Source organism: Cervus elaphus, chromosome 15 (assembly GCF_910594005.1).
Source record: "Cervus elaphus chromosome 15, mCerEla1.1, whole genome shotgun sequence".
NCBI classification, from domain to species: domain Eukaryota; kingdom Metazoa; phylum Chordata; class Mammalia; order Artiodactyla; family Cervidae; genus Cervus; species Cervus elaphus.
This window is the reverse complement of record NC_057829.1, coordinates 38,500,984-38,519,510: the sequence shown is the minus strand read 5'-3', so window position 1 is coordinate 38,519,510 and position 18,527 is coordinate 38,500,984. Positions and strand designations below refer to the sequence as shown.

Sequence of the window (18,527 nt, the reverse complement as noted above, 5' to 3'; positions counted from 1 at the left end):
GCCTGTCCTTCTAAAACTCTTTCAAAAAATTGTAGAGGAAGGAACACTTCCAAACTCATTCTATGAGGCCACCATCACTCTGATACCAAAACCAGGCAAAGACAACACAGAAAAAGAAAACTACAGGCCAATATCACTGATGAACATAGATGCAAAAATCCTCAACAAAATTTTAGCAAACAGAATTCAACAACACATCAAAAAGCTCATACATCTTGATCAAGTTGGGTTTATTCCAGGAATGCAAGGATGCATCAATATTAGCAAATCAACCAATGTGATATACCATATTAACAAATTGAAAGATAAAAAAATATGACAATCTCAATAGATAATTGAAGAAAGCCTCTTCAATAAATGGTTCTGGGAAAACTGAACAGCTACATGTAAAAGAATGAAATTAGAACACTTCCTAAAACCATACACAAAGATAAACTCAAAATGGATTAAAGACCTAAATGTAAGACCAGAAACTATAAAACTCTTAGAGGAAAACATAGGCAGAACACTCAATGACATAAATCAAAGTGAGATCCTCTATGACCCACCTCCTAGAGTCATGGAAATAAAGGCAAAAGTAAACAAGTGGGACCTGATTAAACTTAAAAGCTTATGCACAGCAAAGAAACTATAAACAAGGTGAAAAGACAACCCCCAGAATGGGAGAAAATAACAGCAAATGAAACAACTGGCTTAAAGGATTAATTTCCAAAATATACAAGCAGCTCATACAACTCAGTGCCAGAAAAACAAACAACCCAATCAAAAAGTGGAAAAAATACTTAAGCAGGCATTTCTCTAAAGAATGCATACAGATGGCTAACAAACACATGAAAAGATGCTCAACATTGCTCATTATTGAGAAATGGAAATCAAAAATACAATGAGATATCACCTCACACTGGTCATAATGGCCATCATCAAAAAGTCTACAAACAATAAATCCTGGAGAGGGTGTGGAGAAAAGGGAACACTCTTGCACTGTTGGTGGGAATGTAAATTGATGCAGCCACTATGGAGGACGGAATGGAGATTCCTTAAAAAAGCTAGGAATAAAACCACCATATGACCCAGCAATGCCACTCCTAGGCATATACCCTGAGGAAAACAAAATTGGAAAACACACTTGTATCCCATTGTTCATTGCAGCACTATTTACAATAGCTAGAACATGGAAGCAACCTAGATGACCATTGACAAATGAATGGATAAAGAAGTTACGGTACATATACACAATGGAATATTACTCAGCCATAAAAAGAAACACATTTGAGTCAGTTCTGATGAGGTTGGTGAACCTAGAATTGATTGTACAGAATGAAGTGACTCAGAAAGAAAAAGATAAGTATCATATTCTAACGCGTATATATGGACTCTAGAAAAGTGGTACTGAAGAATTTATTTACAGGGCAGCAGTGGAGAAACAGAGAATAGAATTATGGACATGGGGTGAGGGGAGGAGAGGGTGAGAGGTATGGACAGAGTAACATGGAAACTTACATTACCATATGTAAAATAGCCAACAGGAATTTGCTGTATGGCTCAGGAAACTCAAACAGAGAATCTTAAGGGGTGGGACAGGGCAGGAGGTGGGAGGGATTTTTAAAAGGGTGGGGATATATGTATACCTATGGCTGATTCATTTTGAGGCCTGACAGAAAACAACAAAATTCTGTAAAGCAATCATCCTTCAATTAAAAAAAAAAAAAAAAAGACTTTTCATGAAGATGGCGTGGAAGGTGAAGAAGGAAGCCCCTGCCCTTCCTAAAGCTGAAGCCAAAGCAAAGACTTTGAAGGCCAAGAAAGCAGTGTTGAAAGGTGTCCACAGTCACAAGAAAAAGAAGATCCGGACGTCACCCACCTTCCGGCGGCCCAAAACACTGCGGCTCTGGAGGCAGCCCAAATATCCTCAGAAGAGCGCCCCTAGGAGAAACAAACGTGACCACTATGCCATCATCAAATTCCCCCTCACTGCCGAGTCAGCCGTGAAGAAAATAGAAGACAACAACACACTGGTATTCATTGTGGATGTCAAGGCCAACAAGCACCAAATTAAACAGGCTGTGAAGAAGCTCTATGACATTGATGTGGCTAAGGTCAATACTCTGATCAGGCCTGATGGAGAGAAGAAAACATATGTTCGACTGGCTCCTGACTATGATGCTTTGGATGTTGCCAACAAAATTGGGATCATCTAAACTGAGTCCAGCTGGCTAATTCCAAATATAAAAGTTTTCACTATGAAAAAAAGAAAAAAGTATTAAAGGCAAATATGAATAAGGTTTAAAAATCAAATTAACAGAAAAAACATGGGAAAATGTGGGTGGTATTGATTAAAGTTACAATTTGTAATAAAATATAAGCAGTTTTACTTTGTATGTATCCAACATCATACCACAGTACAAAGCAAATACAAAGATAATATGATATGTATGTACTCATAGAAATGATCAGTCTTGATCATGAAAATGATGGAATGTAGAAGCTATAAACAGTAAAGCAAATAACTATATTTCCTCTTTCAAAAACACAGTGTATGATTTATTTCAAACACATATGAATCAGTTATAAACAGTTGACTACATAAGATATCTAGAAACTTAAAAACATAAGAGAAATCTTAGCAGGATAAACTTTACTTCATTTTTTTACTTCTTCCAGATTTTTTGATGTGGGACATTTTTCAAGTCTTTATTGAATTTGTTACAATATTGCTTCAGTTTTATGTTTTGGTTTTTTGACCCTGAGGCATGTGAGATCTTAACTCCCCTGACTAGGACTCAAACCCGCACCCGCTGCATTGAAAGGTGAATTCTTTACCATTGGATCACCAGGGAAGTCCCATTAGAGGGATAAACTTCAAAACATAAAAATAACATACATGAATAATAAGAAAAGAAAGTAAAAGTTAAGTGTCTTCTGTTTATTAGAAACCATGCATATTTTCTAAACCATGTTTCTAAACAATTAGAAACCATGTTTATTAGAAATAAATGTTACTTAAAAACTGGAACGCTTTCATTAAAACTTTGAGTAAGGCTCAATATCCTCAATATATAAAAATCTTGCAACAGAAATAGCTACCAACTATACAAAAATGGAAATGCAGAATGAGAATATTTCATACATATGGTCAAGAATTATGTGGGGGAAGTTCATCCTCACTAATAATCAAAAAAACATGTGTTAAAGACAAAATATTTTTGCCTCTGTTGATGGGGAAAGATGAATTGAACCCTCTCATAAATATCTGATGAGAATGTACATTGATAACATTTTGAGGAGTATTTTGGTAATATCTGTCTTGACACAGTAATTTCTCTCTTAGGAATGTTTTCTAGGAACATCATCAGAGCTGTACATGAGTCCTTTTATGTTAGCATGCTCTTTCTTGGCTAACTATAATAATGATAAATGCAAGCAAACTGAATTTCCAACATTAGAAGAATGGTTAAACACATTAAAATGGTTAAAATGTACAGTCTGTAAAACAGAATGTTATCCAGATACTAAAGTACATATTTTTGAAGAATATTTATGGATGAGATATAGTACAGATTAAAACAAAGCTTGCTACAAAACTGCATGTTGACTACATGCCTTAACAGACACTCACATTTGCTTATCCTAAATCCATTCTCCCCTTCCTTTTCACTACTAGAACCCTAAAAGACATTTATGGAAAGACACACATTCTTGGAAATTAAGATTTAGATAAAAATGTACAACTAAAATTATAGGCAGAATAACTGATTGGACATAGCTGACAATACATGGGCGAGCATTTCTAGACAGAAAAATTCTCTCAGGTTGCAGCACAATGGGGAAGAAGAGAAGAAAAATAGGGAAGAGAAGTTAACAAATAGAGGATAATTTCAGAGGAAAGGGGAAAAAAGAGAATACCGGAAAACAGAATAACAAGAGAGGTATAGATATTCAAAATGAAAGGGTACCTGAGTGCTCAAGTAACATGACGTTTTAAATATTCTTTAGCATCTGATCCAGATGAGCTTTTCCCCTGATCCTTCCTAGGTTACCCCAGATTCCAGGACCCTATCTGCTCTTATCTCTCCAATTAAGCTCCCCCTAGAGATAGACGCTGGAGAAGTCTCTGATTCTGGGAAAGATGGAAGGCAAAAGAAGGGGCAGTGAAGGATGAGTTGGTTAATATCGGCAACTCAATAGACATGAATTTGAGCAAACTCTGGGAGATAGTGGAGGACAGAGGAGCCTGGCATGCATAGTCTATGGAGTTGCAGAGTTGTACATGACTTAGCAACTGAACAGCAACAGAGATAGACCCACTTTAGAGAAATGGTGGAAGAGGAAGGAAATGTGCAGAGTCAAATCTTGCCCAGTAGTACTCCAACTAAGCATGCTGCCTTCCTTGAGCCACCCGGCTTCCATTTCTTGGCCTGGGGCACCCTCAGGTGTTGTTTTCACTTTTTGTGATTCGATCTTCCTAAACGTCCTGCCTGCAATGCTAGCCTGTGGCTTTCCTCTTCTCTTCAATTCAGTTGACTTGTTATTTTTATACGATTCTTCACTTTCTCCTACACTAAGACTTTCCCTCTGCTCCTTTTTATTTGCTTGCTTATTCATGTCTTGTATAATTCTGGCTTAATTGTTTCCTATTAATATCTATTAATTGAGTATAAAGCAGGGGAGTTTTCAGTGCATACTGAGCCTGCAATTTTGAAATCAGAAATTCAAATGTATGTTTTTACACTTCAATTAGTGGAGGATTAATTAGAGACTCCAGTGTCAAAAGAGGATGCTTAAGCTAAGAGGGGAAACAAGTACCTGGAGTTCACTGCAGACATCATATACAAGATACTCTGGACAGCAACACCAGTTTCCTTGTGATGCTAAGATGTGATAACCTTCTTGACATATGGCTTAGATATTGGGTGGGACCAAGACCGTGATGTGAGACATCAAATGTTTTGGTTGAGTGAGGTGGGGAAAAGCAAGGGCAATTGTTGATATCTGAATGCTGTTTAGATTACCAGGCCTGATTGCCAGCAAAGTCTAGATGGAATCTAGATGGAAATCTTTAAGGCTTTCTACATGTAATATCTCTAGAGATCTCTTCAAGAAAATTGGAGATATCAAGGGAACATTTAATGCAAGGATGGACACAATAAAGGAAGAAAAGGTAAGGACCTAACAGAAACATAAGAGATTAAGAAGAGGTGGCTTGGCAAGAATACCCAGAAAAACTATACAAAAAAGGTCTTACTGACCCAGATAACAAGATGGTGGGTCACTCATGTAGAGCCAGACACTTTAGGGTATGAGGTCAAGTGGACCTTAGGAAGCATTACTATAGGCAAAGCTAGTGGAGGTGATAGAGTTTCAGCTGAGCTATTTAAAATCCTAAGAGATAATGCTGTTAAAGTGCTGCACTCAGTATGTCAGCAAATTTGGAAAACTCAGCAGTGGTCACAGGACTGGAAAATTTCAGTTATTCCAATCCTAAAGAAGGGCAATGACAAAGAATGTTCAAGCTGCCACACAGTTGCGCTCATTTCACATGCTAGCAAGGTTATGCTCAAAATCCTTCAAGCAAACTTCAGCAGTACATGAACTGAGACATCCTTAAGGTACAAGCTGGGTTTCGAAAAGGCAGAGGAACCAGAGATCAAACTGCCAACATTTGTTGGATCATGGAGAAAGCAAGGGAGTTCCAGAAAAACATCTGCTTCACTGACTATGCTAAAGCCTTTGACTGTGTGGATCATGACCAACTGTGGAAAATTCTTAAAGAGATGGGAGTACCAGACCATCTTACCTGACTCCTGAGAAACCTGTATCCAGGTCAAGAAGCAACAGTTAGAACTTTACATGGAACAATGGACTGGTTCCAAATTGGGAAAGGAGTATGTCAAGGCTGTATATTATCACCCTGCTTATTTAACTTATATGTATAGTACATCATGTGAAATGCCAGGCTGGAGGAATCATAAGCTGGGATCAAGATTTCAGGGAGAAATATCAATAACCTCAGATATACAGGTGATACCACTCTAATGGAAGAAAGTGAAGAGGAACTAAAGAGTCCCTTGATGAAGATGAAAAAGGAGAGTGGAAAAGCTGGCTTAAAGCTCAGCATTCAAAAAACTAAAATCATGGCATCCAGTCCATCACTTCATGGCAAATAGATGGGGAAAAAGTGGAAGCAGTGACAGATTTTCTCTTCTTGGGATCCAAAATCACTGTGGACAGTGACTGCAGCCATGAAATGAAAAGAAGCTTGCTCCTTGGAAGGAAAGCTATGACAAACATAGACAGCATGTTACAAAACAGAGACATCATTTTGCCCACAAAAGTGCATATAGTCAAAGCTTTAGTTTTTCCAGTAGTCATGTATAGATGTGAGAGTTGGACCATAAAGAAGGCTGAGCGCTGAAGAACTGCTGGTTTCAAACTGTGATACTGAAGACTCTTGAGAGTCCCTTGGACTGCAAGATCAAACCAGTCAGTCCTGAAGGAAATCAACCCTGAATATTCATTGGAGGGCCTGATGCTGAAGTTGAAGCTCCAGTATTTTCTTCCTGATGTGAAGAGTTGACTCATTGGAAAAGACCCTGATTCTGGAAAAGATTGAGGGCAGGAGGAGAAGAGGGTGACAGAGGATGAGATGTTTGAATGACATCACAGACTCAATGGACATGAATTTGAGCAAACTCCAGGAGATAGTGGAGGACCAAGGAGCCTGTTGTGCTACAGTCCATGAGGTCGCAACGAGTTGGACATGACTTAGTAACTGAACAATAATGTTTCCAGAAATTTATCCATTTCTTCTAAGTTCTCCCATTCATTGCTATATAATTATTCACTGTAGTCTCATGTTCTTACATATTTCATCAGTTATAATGTTTCTCCTCTTTATTTTTTTTCTCTTTTTTCTTAGTTAATGGGTTTATCAATTTTGTAGATGTTTGAAAAACCCAACTCTTAGTTTCATTTATTTTTTCTATTGTTTTTCTATTTCCTCTGTTTCCTTTATTTCTGCTGTGATTTGTATTATTTCTTTCCTACTGATAGGTTTGACCTCAGTTTGTTCTTCTTTTTCTAGTTACCTGAGGTGAAAAATTAGATTATCTATTTTTCTTTTTTTAAAATTTGTGTTTACAGCTATCAATGTCTCTATTTTCTTTTGCTGTATCCTATATGGTTTAGTATGTATATTGTATGTTTATTTTCATTTTTGTCAAGATATTTTATAACTTCTTTTTTGATTTCTTCTTTGATCTATTGGTTGCTCAAGAATGTGTTGTTTAATTTCCATGTATTTATAAATTCTCCAGTTTTTTCCTTCTGTTATTGATTTCTAGTTTCATCTCATTATGGTCAGACAGAATACTTAGTATGATTTCAATCTTCTTAAATTTAAGAGCTGTTTTGTGACATAACATGTAATCTGTCCTGGAAACTGTTCCATTTGTGCCCGAGAGGAGTGTATATTGTGCTGCGTTTGGTGGAATGTTCTGTTAGGTTCATTTGGTCTCCTTTAAAATGAAGTCTTTTCCTTGGTGAGAAGAATTTCAAGTGGGGAGATTATTTCAATTTGGAGAATATAGAAAATAGATGCAGGATAAATGAAATGGAGACAATGAAGGCAAGAAGCTGAATAGGACAAAATGCTTTTTACTGATATCTGTTAGTGAACTGGAATAAGAGAGTTAAAACTGCTGAGACTTTGCAGAACTTTCCTGCCCACAACCTGTTTTTGTCACCTGCTATTCAAGTCTAATACAGGGACTCAGAGCCTTTATAGTAAAAGAAGTCTAGGTCACAAGAAGACCCAATACCTGCTTTCAATTTGACCATCTCATTCGTATAAGCTATATTGTTAAAGCATTAGTCAGGCAGAAGTAGCTTCTTGCAAAAATCTCAAAACTCTTGTCACCTAATCTAGGTGGAATCCTCCAAAGCAAGCCAGAAAAATAAGTGTGTATAGCACATGGGGATATGAGGGTTTATTTCTATTTCCACAGACAGTGGTTTGATCTGATGCCTGTTCTTGGAGCATGATGTAACTGTTCTCCTTTGCCTAGGGATTCATTAGGAAAATCTGTAGAAAGTTGGAGCCCCTGGATAGAGCTTGCTGGACTATATGCAGAATATCAATAAAGATCCTCCTTCTAAAGCCACATGCAAAACACTGGGTGGGGGCAGAGGGGACCCTGGAGGAGTTACTCACACAAAATTTCCATTCCTCAAAACTGACATTTTAGTTCCCATGATTATTAGAGGGTCTGCTTCTGAAAGCTAAATGGCTTCTTCCCCTGATTTTTTTTTTTTTTATGCTCACCAAATATACAGGAAGCAGAGTGAATTTCTTTGGGGTGTTTGGAGTGGCTCATACTTACATGACTGTATACCGTTTGCGTTCATTTCATGTATTTGGCAATAGCTACATCATTAATGCCTAAGTTAAACTTCAGTCTCTTCAAAGGCAGAGACCCTAGCAGATTCCAGTGGGAATCTTGTGTTTCTTTGCCAGCTCATTTCATCAGGAAAGCAAGAAATACAGGAAGCAATTAGCAGGCAGTGAGAGCCTGCAGTCAGGGAAACCCTGTCACAGGGCACTCTGATGAGGGGAATCCACAGGTCCCTTGCCTCTGATCCCACTCAACATCTGGGAGGACATTTCACAGTGAGCAGCCTCTGGATTTCCACTGGCAGCTTCTTTTAGATAGTTTTTTTTTGAAGAAGATGTTATCAGTGGAAAGATAGTTTGGTGGGCCAGCTTAAGATCTGCTACAACCTGTAGGGGCTAACCATAGACTCTTTGCTCCCATCATGAGAGTCCCTGGGTCCCTCATAGTCCCAGATGGGGAAGCAAACTTTTCGGAACAAATCTTACCAGACCAGAAACAACACCAGCCTCTGTCTGTGCTTTTTCTCTAGTGCTTGCCTCCTTGCATCCACAGTAGTGCCTTCTCCAGGTTGAAACTCCTTCCGGTTGTGCCTACATATACCTTTTTTTTTACATGCATATGACCATTGTAAAATCTCAGAAAGTTTCAGTTCAGTTCAGTTCAGTTGCCCAGTCATGTCCGACTCTTTGCAACCCCATGAATCGAAGCACACCAGGCCTCCCTGTCCATCACCAACTCCCGGAGTCTACTCAAACTCATGCCCATCAAGTCGGTGATGCCATCCAGCCATCTCATCCTCTGTCATCCCCCTTCTCCTCTTGCCCCCAATCCCTCCCAGCATCAGGGTCTTTTCCAATGAGTCAACTCTTCACATGAGGTGGCCAGAGTACTGGAGTTTCAGCTTCAGCATCAGTCCTTCCAATGAACACCCAGGACTGATCTTCTTTAGGATGGACTGGTTGGATCTCCTTGCAGTCCAAGGGACTCTCAAGAGTCTTCTCCAACACCACAGAAAGTTTAATGAGTGATAAATGATAAGATAAACAAGCATGGAAAAATGTAGAATCTTGTTCCGTCGCTAAGTCATATCCAACTCTTTGCTACCCCATGGACTGCGGCACACCAGGCCTCCTTGCCCTTCACTATCTCCTGGAGTTTGCATGTGTAGAATCTTAAGCTCCCTGTTTTATTGAACCACCCTGGCATGGTCTGGTGTGAGGTGCTGCTCTCAGGGTTCCTGTTAGTAGTAATATGTCCTTGATTACATCAGGGCTGGATTATTTCTCTGTTCTGTGACACTGCCTTCTTAGGTTTCCCTAATGGGGCCATTTTCCCTTAATATTAAAATATATCAGCTTAGCCTCTCAGAAGACAAGGGTTGAATTACAAGTGTGAGGCCATCCCTACTCATAAGCCTAGATCCATTTAGCTTGTGTTTGTGCTTCAGCAACTTTTATACATTGTTGAACTTCATTGCAAATTCATGGACAAAATGAGAAAATATTTTTATCATGGGAATCTGATGGAATTGAATCTATTTGAATAAAAGCAGCATCCAGCCTCTTTTTTGGCAAGAGTGATGGTGCTGTCTGGAGGGCAGAGTTTCTGGAGAACTCCCAGGCAATGTGTTCATGGTCTCTGGCCTTGTCATTTACTCACTGGCTTACGAGGGAAATTTGTTTGGGCTCTCTAGTCCTAAAATTCTATGTTCTTCCATTTGAAATTCTCATATATATTCAGCATTAGAAGAGTTTCTTACATGTGTCCAGCCTTTTGCAATTTGGATAATTCTTTCATGTATGTGACCTCAAGAATCATTATCTTTTTATAGGTGAGTAACTGAATTCAGAGATCAGATGACTTTCTCAAGGTCACACTGCCATGAAATGAGAGTTGAATTTTTTTTTTTTTTTTTTACAACCAGTGCTGTTTCCTTATAGCACACATTTATAGATTTGAATCTTCCTGACAAAGCCTAGCTAGCTACTAAGGCATAATTGCACAGAGATGGCCAGATCGGAGAATCACTTAAAACTGAAAGATTTTTTTAAATTTATTTTTTATTGGAATATGATTGCTTCACAACTTCACAATGTTATGTTAATTTCTCCTGCACAATTAAGTGAATCAGTTATATGTATGCATATGTCCCCTCCCTCTTGGACCTCCCTCCCATCCCACCCCCAATCCAACCCTGATAGATTTTTTTTTTTTTTAATTTTGGACTTAAGAACTAATAGACCTTTATCTGACTGTGATGTAGTTCTTCAGAAGTTGAAAACAAGTTCTCACACTCTCCATGTCTTGGGTGTACTTTCAACTGGACTTCATTTTTCTGGTTAATTTTGAATTCATTTATTCATGAAGAAAACTATTAAGCAGCTACCATGTGGCTGGCACTGCGATAGGAGCCTTGAATAAAAACGTAATCAAGACAGGCGTGGTATCTGACTTTTACAGAAGGTATGGTCTCGTAAGGAAGTCAGATACTGAATGCAAGTTATGCAACTATAATGAAAAGAAGTACCTCAGGAGAGTGTAACAGCAGGAACTGAGGTGCTCTGGGGAACCAGAAAGGTACCTTTCAATGTGTTCTTTTTGTTGAAAACCAGGGTAGGATGCATAGACAAAAGTGTGTAGAAGGAAGGCCCTTGGGGTCTTATTTGATGAACTAGAAGTCCAGTGTGGCTGACGAGCAGAGACAGATAGGGAGAGTAGCACTCTCATTCACATTTTAGGGAAAATCTAATCATCTAGGCTGAAGCCCAGGAGGAAGGCATGAAGGCTGTAGCTTGGCTAGTGTACAGTCACTCAGAGCATTCACAGGGGTCTGGGATGCCTGACTCAGGACAGCTGCTTTATACCAGAGTTTTCCTATGAATGGGAATGGCTAGCATTTTGCAGGATTGGCTTGAGCATTGGTATGGTTTAGTCAGCCAAATGAAGATTATGAGAGCTCAGTGGCAGGCATGGATGGGGACCCTTCCTAAGGTATTGGAGTATTGCCTGAGTTTGAATGGTCCTTAGTGGGCTATACTCCTGACTTTGACTGGAGGAGTAGTGTTGGCCCTGGAAAATATATCTCAGCAAGAAGATAACATTTCATTTTGGCATAGCTGTGATTTTAAAAATACCTTACAGTTCCATCATTTTTCTTCTGTAGAATTTCTTCAAGTTTATAAACAGGGAGAAAAATCTGTCAATGCAACCAAAATCTGAAATTTTCTCAGACATTTCATGTTTCATTATTTTATTCAAGGTTAGATCATGTGTGACCTTAAATATTTTGCAAAATTATAGCTCTTAGTCAGTGAATCTTCTTGGTCAATGTGACTTGAACATGCAATTAGGTATCTATAGCAAAACGAAAGGAACATATGGAAGGTATTGTTGGGGGCAGAGATACAAGTTCTGTATTTGGTCATTTCAGCATAACTGCCCCAGTGCTGAGGATATAGACACTCCATTAACTGGTGATGAATAAAAGGGATAAAAAGTGAGTAATTGTTCACTGATATGAAGGCAGTTTCTCATGTTATAGAGTACAGCTCTTGTGAGTTGACTAGCTATGAATGGGAATAAGTAGAAGTGAAATAAAGCACATCATTGGTCAAAGGAAGATGACAGCTACTATTACCTACTTTATAACAACCCTTAAGGGTTGCTTTTCTGGATTGATGAGAATCTAAGCAATTGTATTGGGCCAGAACCCCAGTGGTGGAGCTTTCAAAGAAGGAGATAATCTGTGTGATCTGTTGAGGTGGACTTTTGGAGACTCTTCTTTTCAATAACTGGAGAAGACAACCTTCAGTTACTGCTTCTCTGAATGGAAGTCCAGCCATCTGCAGATTTCTCTTTGCTGCCTCATTCGAATAGTCTCTTTTTCCAGACAGTAATTATTATGTGTGATTTTTCCTTTGAGAAGGGCCTGGGGCCAGTTTACCAAGATTTGCAGCAAATACTCTGGGTCTTCATTGGGTCTTTTGCTTCCTTTTGGCCAATGTGCTTTTCCCCATCGCCATTGTAAGATATGTGACTGAGCTGTGGACTTTGCAGTAGAAGTAGATAGAGCAAGCCTTTTCCAAATTCTGTAGGATTCTTTGACTTAGGCAGAAAGTCCTCTCCCTCCGATGAACCATGTCAAACAGCCTGGATTATTGTGACTCAGGATCTAGGCCCCTCAAAATACCAAATATTCCTTGTATTATTCTGATTATGAATTTCTCTTAGGGATCTTAAAAAATAAAGTGAGGGAGTTTCCTCACTAATTAGGATTAGTGGCCTACTAATTAGGATTCCATGCCTTCATTGCCGTGGCCCAGGTTCAAATGCTAGTCAGGGAACTGAGAATCTGTAAGCCATATCAATTCAATTCAGTCGCTCAGTAGTGTCCAACTCTTTGCAACCCCAGGTACTGCAGCATGCCAGGCTTCCCTGTCCCTCACCAACTCCAGCAGTTTACTCAAATTCATGTCCCTTGAGTCGGTGATGGCATCCAGCCATCTCATCCTCTGTCGTCCCTGTCTCCTCCTGCCTTCAATCTTTCCCAGCATCAGGGTCTTTTCAAAGTAGTCAGCTCTTCCAATCAGGTGGCCAAAGTATTGGAGTTTCAGCTTCAGCATCAGTCCTTCCAATGAATATTCAGGACTGATTTCCTTTAGGATTAACTGGATGGATCTCCTTGTTGTCCAAGGGACTCTCAAGAGTCTTCTCCAACACCACAGTTCAAAAGCTTCAGTTCTTCGGTGCTCAGCTTTCTTTATAGTTCAACTCTCACATCCATACAGGACTACTGCAAAAACCATAGGTTTGACTAGACGGATGTTTGTTGGCAAAGTAATGTCTCTGCTTTTTAATATGCTGTCTAGGTTGGTCATAGTTTTTCTTCCAAGGAGCAAGCGCCTTTTAATTTCATGGCTGCAGTCACCATCTGCAGTGATTTTGGAGCCCCCCAAAATAAAGTCTGTCACTGTTTCCACTGTCTCCCCATCTGTTTGCCATGAAGTGATGGGACAAGATGCCATGATCTTAGCTTTCTGAATGTTGAGTTTTAAGCCAGCTTTTTTACTCTCCTCTTTCACTTTCATCAAGAGGCTCTTTAGTTCTTCTTCACTTTCTGCCATAAGGGTGGTATCATCTGCATATCTGAGGTTATTGATATTTCTCCCAGCAATCTTGATTCCAGCTTGTGCTTCATTCAGCCTGGTATTTCGCATGATGTACTCTGCATATAAGTTAAATAAGCAGGGTGACAATATACAGCCTTGAAGTACCCCTTTTCCTATTTGGAACCAGTCTGTTGTTCCATATCCAGTTTTAACTGTTGCTTCCTGACTGTACACAGATTTCTCAGGAGGCAGGTTAGGTGGTCTGGTATTCCCATCTCTTGAAGAATTTTTCACAGTTTGTTGTGGTCCACACCGTCAAAGGCTTTGGCATAGTCAGTAAAGCAGAAGTAGATGTTTTTTTAAAACTCTCTTGATTTTTCTGTGATCCAGTGGATGTTGGAAATTTGATCTCTGGTTCCTCTGCCTTTTCTAAATCCAGCTTGAACATCTGGAAGTTCATGGTTCACATACTGTTGAAGCTTGGCTTGGAGAATTTTGAGCATTACTTTGCTAGCATATGAGATGAGTACAATTGTGCAGTAGTTTGAGCATTCTTTGGCATTGCCTTTCTTTTGGATTGGAATGAAAATTGACCTTTTGCAGTCCTGTGGCCACTGCTGAGTTTTCCAAATTTGCTGGCATATTGAGTGCAGCACTTTCACAGCATCATCTTTTAGGATTTGAAATAGCTCAACTGGAATTCCATCACTTCCGCTAGCTTTATTCATAGTGATGCTTCCTAAGGCCCACTTGACTTCACATTCCAGGATGTCTGGCTCTAGGTGAGTGATCAAACCATTGTGATTATCTGGGTCATGAAGATCTTTTTTGTACAGTTCTTCTGTTTATTCTTGCCACCTCTTCTTAATATCTTCTGTTTCTGTTAGGTTCATACTGTTTCTGTCATTTATTGTGCCCATCATTGCATGAAATGTTCCCTTGGTATCTCTAATTTTCTTGAAGCAATCGCTAGTCTTTCCCATTCTAATGTTTTCCTCTATTTCTTTGCATTGATTGCTGAGGAAGGCTTTCTTATCTCTCCTGGCTATTCTTTGGAACTCTGCATTCAAATGAGTATATCTTTCCTTTACTCCTTTGCCTTTCACTTCTCTTCTTTTCATAGCTATTTTTAAGGCCTCCTCAGACAACCATTTTCCTTTTTGCATTTCTTTTTCTTGGGGATGGTCTTGTTCCCTATCTCCTGTACAATGACATGAACCTCCATCCATAGTTCTTCAGGTACTCTGTCTATCAGATCTAATCCCTTGAATCCATTTGTCACTTCTACTGTATAATCATAAGGGATTTGGTTTAGGTCATACCTGAATGGTCTAGTGGTTTTCCCTACTTTCTTCAATTTAAGTCTGAATTTGGCAATAAGGAGTTCATGATCTGAGCCACAGTCAGCTCCTGGTCTTGTTTTTGCTGACTGTATAGAGCTTCTCCACCTTTGGCTGCAAAGAATATAATCAATCTGATTTCAGTATTGACCATCTGGTGATGTCTGGTTGTTATAGCCATGTTTTCCAGGAAACAAACTCACTCAGAAGGGCAATGCAGATAGTAGAGTGCAGTTTATTACACCGGCGGGCCCAAGGCAGAGTCTCCTCTTAGCCAAGAACCCCGACCAGCATTTGTGAAAATCTTTTATACCTCATGTGTACATGTCCAAACCCACCACCCAAGATCCCTTGAGGCTTACAAAGGAAGGGTAAATACAATCACAATAACCACATCATTCACGTGTTATGTGTTCAAACAGTTAATAATCAATAAGCCGGCAGTTATATTCCAACCAGTTAATAACCGATAAGCCCATGGTTACATTCCGATAGATACTGTCCAGAGGCAGGGGTGATTAGTGTCTGTTTTCTCTTAGGTGATGAGTAACCTGGATATGATCTTCAAGGTTCCCCTGTCCGGAGGGGGTCTTATCCTTCCATTGTCGTTCCCACAGGCACTAAGCAGAGAGTTCAGAGTCCACTGGAGAGGTGGCTGAGCATGATCAGCATGGACAGGCCTCAGATGGAGTCAAGGCCCTATGAATTCCTTCTTCTTGGCAAGCCACATGGTATGGCCTGAAAGAAAATAAAAAGATAGTGAACTGAGAGCAGAATTCAGGGATTCTTAGGTCCCTGACCTACTTGCAGCATAATCTCTTACTTACTTTAACTTAGCTACATTTATAGATACCATGGCTTGATTTTTTTCTTTCTGATTGTATTGAGATATAATTGACATATAGCGCTTTAAGGTATATAGCATGATGATTTGACTTACATACCTCATGAAATGATAACTGTAATAAATTTAGTGAACATCCATTGTCTCATTTACACACAAAAGTAAAGACATAGGAAAAGCTTTTTTTCCTGTGTGATTTTAACTCCTAGAATTTACTTTCTTTTGCCTTCGTCAGTGTGTGTTTAGTCGGTCAATTGAATCCAACTCTTTGCAGCCCCCTGGGCTGTAGTCTGCTAGTCTCCTCTGTCCGTAGTATTTTCCAAGCAAGAATATTTGAATTTTCCAAGCAAGAATACCAGAATTTTCTGAGCAAGAATACTGGAGCAGTTGCCATTTCCTCCTCCAAGGGATCTTCCAACTCAGGGATCGAAATTTCATCTCTTCCATCTCCTGCATTGGCAGGCATATTCTATATCACTAGCGCCACCTGGGAAGCTCTATCTTTACAACACTCATATATGACATGCATCAGTGTTCATTATCTTTATCATGTTGTACACTACATCCCTAATGCTTATTTATCTTATAACTGGAAGTTTGCACCTTTTGACTATCTTCATCCAGTTCCCACCTTCCACCTTTGGTGACCACAAATCTCATCTCTTTTTTCTATGAGTTTGTTTGTTTTTGAAGTATAAATGACCTACAATACTGTGTCTATTCCTCATGCAGTACAGGGTGATTTTATGTTTCTGTACATTTCAGAGTTATCACCACAATAAGTCTGTTTATCATCTGTTACTATACAAAGATATTACCTAGTTATTGACTATATTACCCATACTGTACACTTCATATCTATGACTCATTTATTTTGTAATTGGAAGTTTATATCTCTTACTCTTCTTTATCTATTTCTCTCATACCTCCAACTCCTCTTCCCTCTGATAGTTACCTGTTTGTTCTTTGTACCTATGACTCTATTTCTGTTCTGTTGTGCTTATTCATTTGTCTTGTTTTTTAGATTCTACATATAGTGGATTCATACAGTATTTGTCTTTCTCTAACTTATTTTACCCAGTGTAACACTCTCTAGATCCATCCATGTTGTCCTGAATGGCAAGATTTCATTCTTTTTATGACTGAGTAATATTCCATTTCATGTATGTATTACATCTTCTTTATCCATTCATCTATTTATCGACACTTAGGTTCCTTCCATATATTGGCTGTTGTAAATAATGCTGCAATGAATGTAGTGGTTCATATATCTTTTCTAATTAGTGTTTTCATTTTCTTTAGATAAATACCCAGGAGTGGAATTGCTAAATTGTATATTGGTTCTATTTTTTAATTTTTTGAGGAGCCTCCACACTGTTTTACATAATGGCTACACCAATTTACATTCCCACCAACAGTGCACAAGGGTTTCCTTTTCTCCATATTCTCACAAAACACTTGCTACTTCTTGTCTTTTTGATAATAAGCATTGTAACAGCTGTGAGGTCATAGCTTACTGTGGTTTTGGTTTGCGTTTCCCTGATGATTAGTGATACTGAGCATTTTTTTCACGTGTCTGTTTACCATCTGTATATCTTCTTTGGAAAAATGTCTCTCCAGGTTCTTTGCCCATTTTAAAATTAGGTTGTTTGGGTTTTTTGATGTTGAATTGTATGAGTTCATATATTTTGAATATTACCCCCTTATCAGATGTATTGTTTGCAAAAATCCTTTCCCACTCAGTAGGCAGCTTTTCATTTTGTTGATAGTTTCCTTTGCTGTACAAAAGCTTTTTGGTTTGACATAGTCTCACTTGTTTATCTTTGCTTTTGCTCCCCTTTCCTGAGGAGATGTATCCAAAAAAACATGGCTAGAACCAATGACAAAAACCATAATGTCTATGTTTTCTTTTAGAATTGTTATGGTTTCAGGTCTTACATTTAAGTCTTTAATCCACTTTGAGTTTATTTTTATATATGGTATAAGACAGTTCAGTTTGATTCTTTTGCAGGTAAGTGTTCAGTTTTCCCAGCACCATTTGTTTAAGAGACTACCTTTTCCCCATTGTATGTTCTTGTATTGCTTGATTTTTTTCTGTATAAATTTCCTAGTAAATAACAGCTGCCTCTCACTAAATATAAATTTTAATAGGCAAACTAGTTTAGGGCAGGATCTTACCAACTACCAGTATTAGACATCCTCAAATGACTCAGCTCTTTAATCTTCAATAACATATTTCTCAACCTTTACTAGGGTCACAACCTTTTTAATAATGCACTTTAATTGTCATGGTTATTTAGTTTGCAAAGGATTAAAGATGAACCCATCGACTCTATGGAGTCTCTTAGGTAACTATAACCAGAAGTGCAATTTCACAGATTTCTATTTACAAGCAGAAAGTCAAAGGGAAAAAGATGTTTGGGGAAGGAAGAGCCCCAGAGAAGGACTAGAAGATAGCAAAGGTCTTTGTAGACTACTATATGATGATGTGTTTTCATTTCAGGTAAACAAGTTGGATGGAAAAAATTAAGAAAAATATATTTCCCTTCCTGAAAGTGCTTGCATTATGTTAAAGGAAACTGGAAAGTTTAGGTTTAACCTGGGTATTTGGAAAATGTCCATGGCTATCAGTTCTTAGTCTAGTTACAGATCACTTCGTTTGTTGCAGTAGGGTTGAGGTCGACTGGGGGGATCAGAACTTGGAATCAGACTTGACCACTGGTGGAGGACCTCTGAAAACAGATCCAGACTTGGAAACTGGGAGGGTGTCCAAATAGACGAAAGTATCCAAAGGGAAAGTAGTCAAAGAATCAATATAAAAGTGACTTGAGCGTCTTATGGGGAG

The 18,527-nt window shown here is 38.8% G+C and overlaps 1 protein-coding gene across 1 annotated transcript; it reads left to right on the top strand.

Moving 5' to 3' along the window:
• Positions 1 to 1,721: 1,721 nt before the first annotated feature.
• On the top strand, positions 1,722 to 2,223 carry LOC122709370 (60S ribosomal protein L23a-like). Its single transcript, XM_043926682.1, has one exon. It carries the CDS (start codon positions 1,722 to 1,724, stop codon positions 2,196 to 2,198), a length of 477 nt encoding a protein of 158 aa, XP_043782617.1. The 3' UTR covers positions 2,199 to 2,223.
• The last annotated feature ends 16,304 nt before the right edge of the window (positions 2,224 to 18,527 follow it).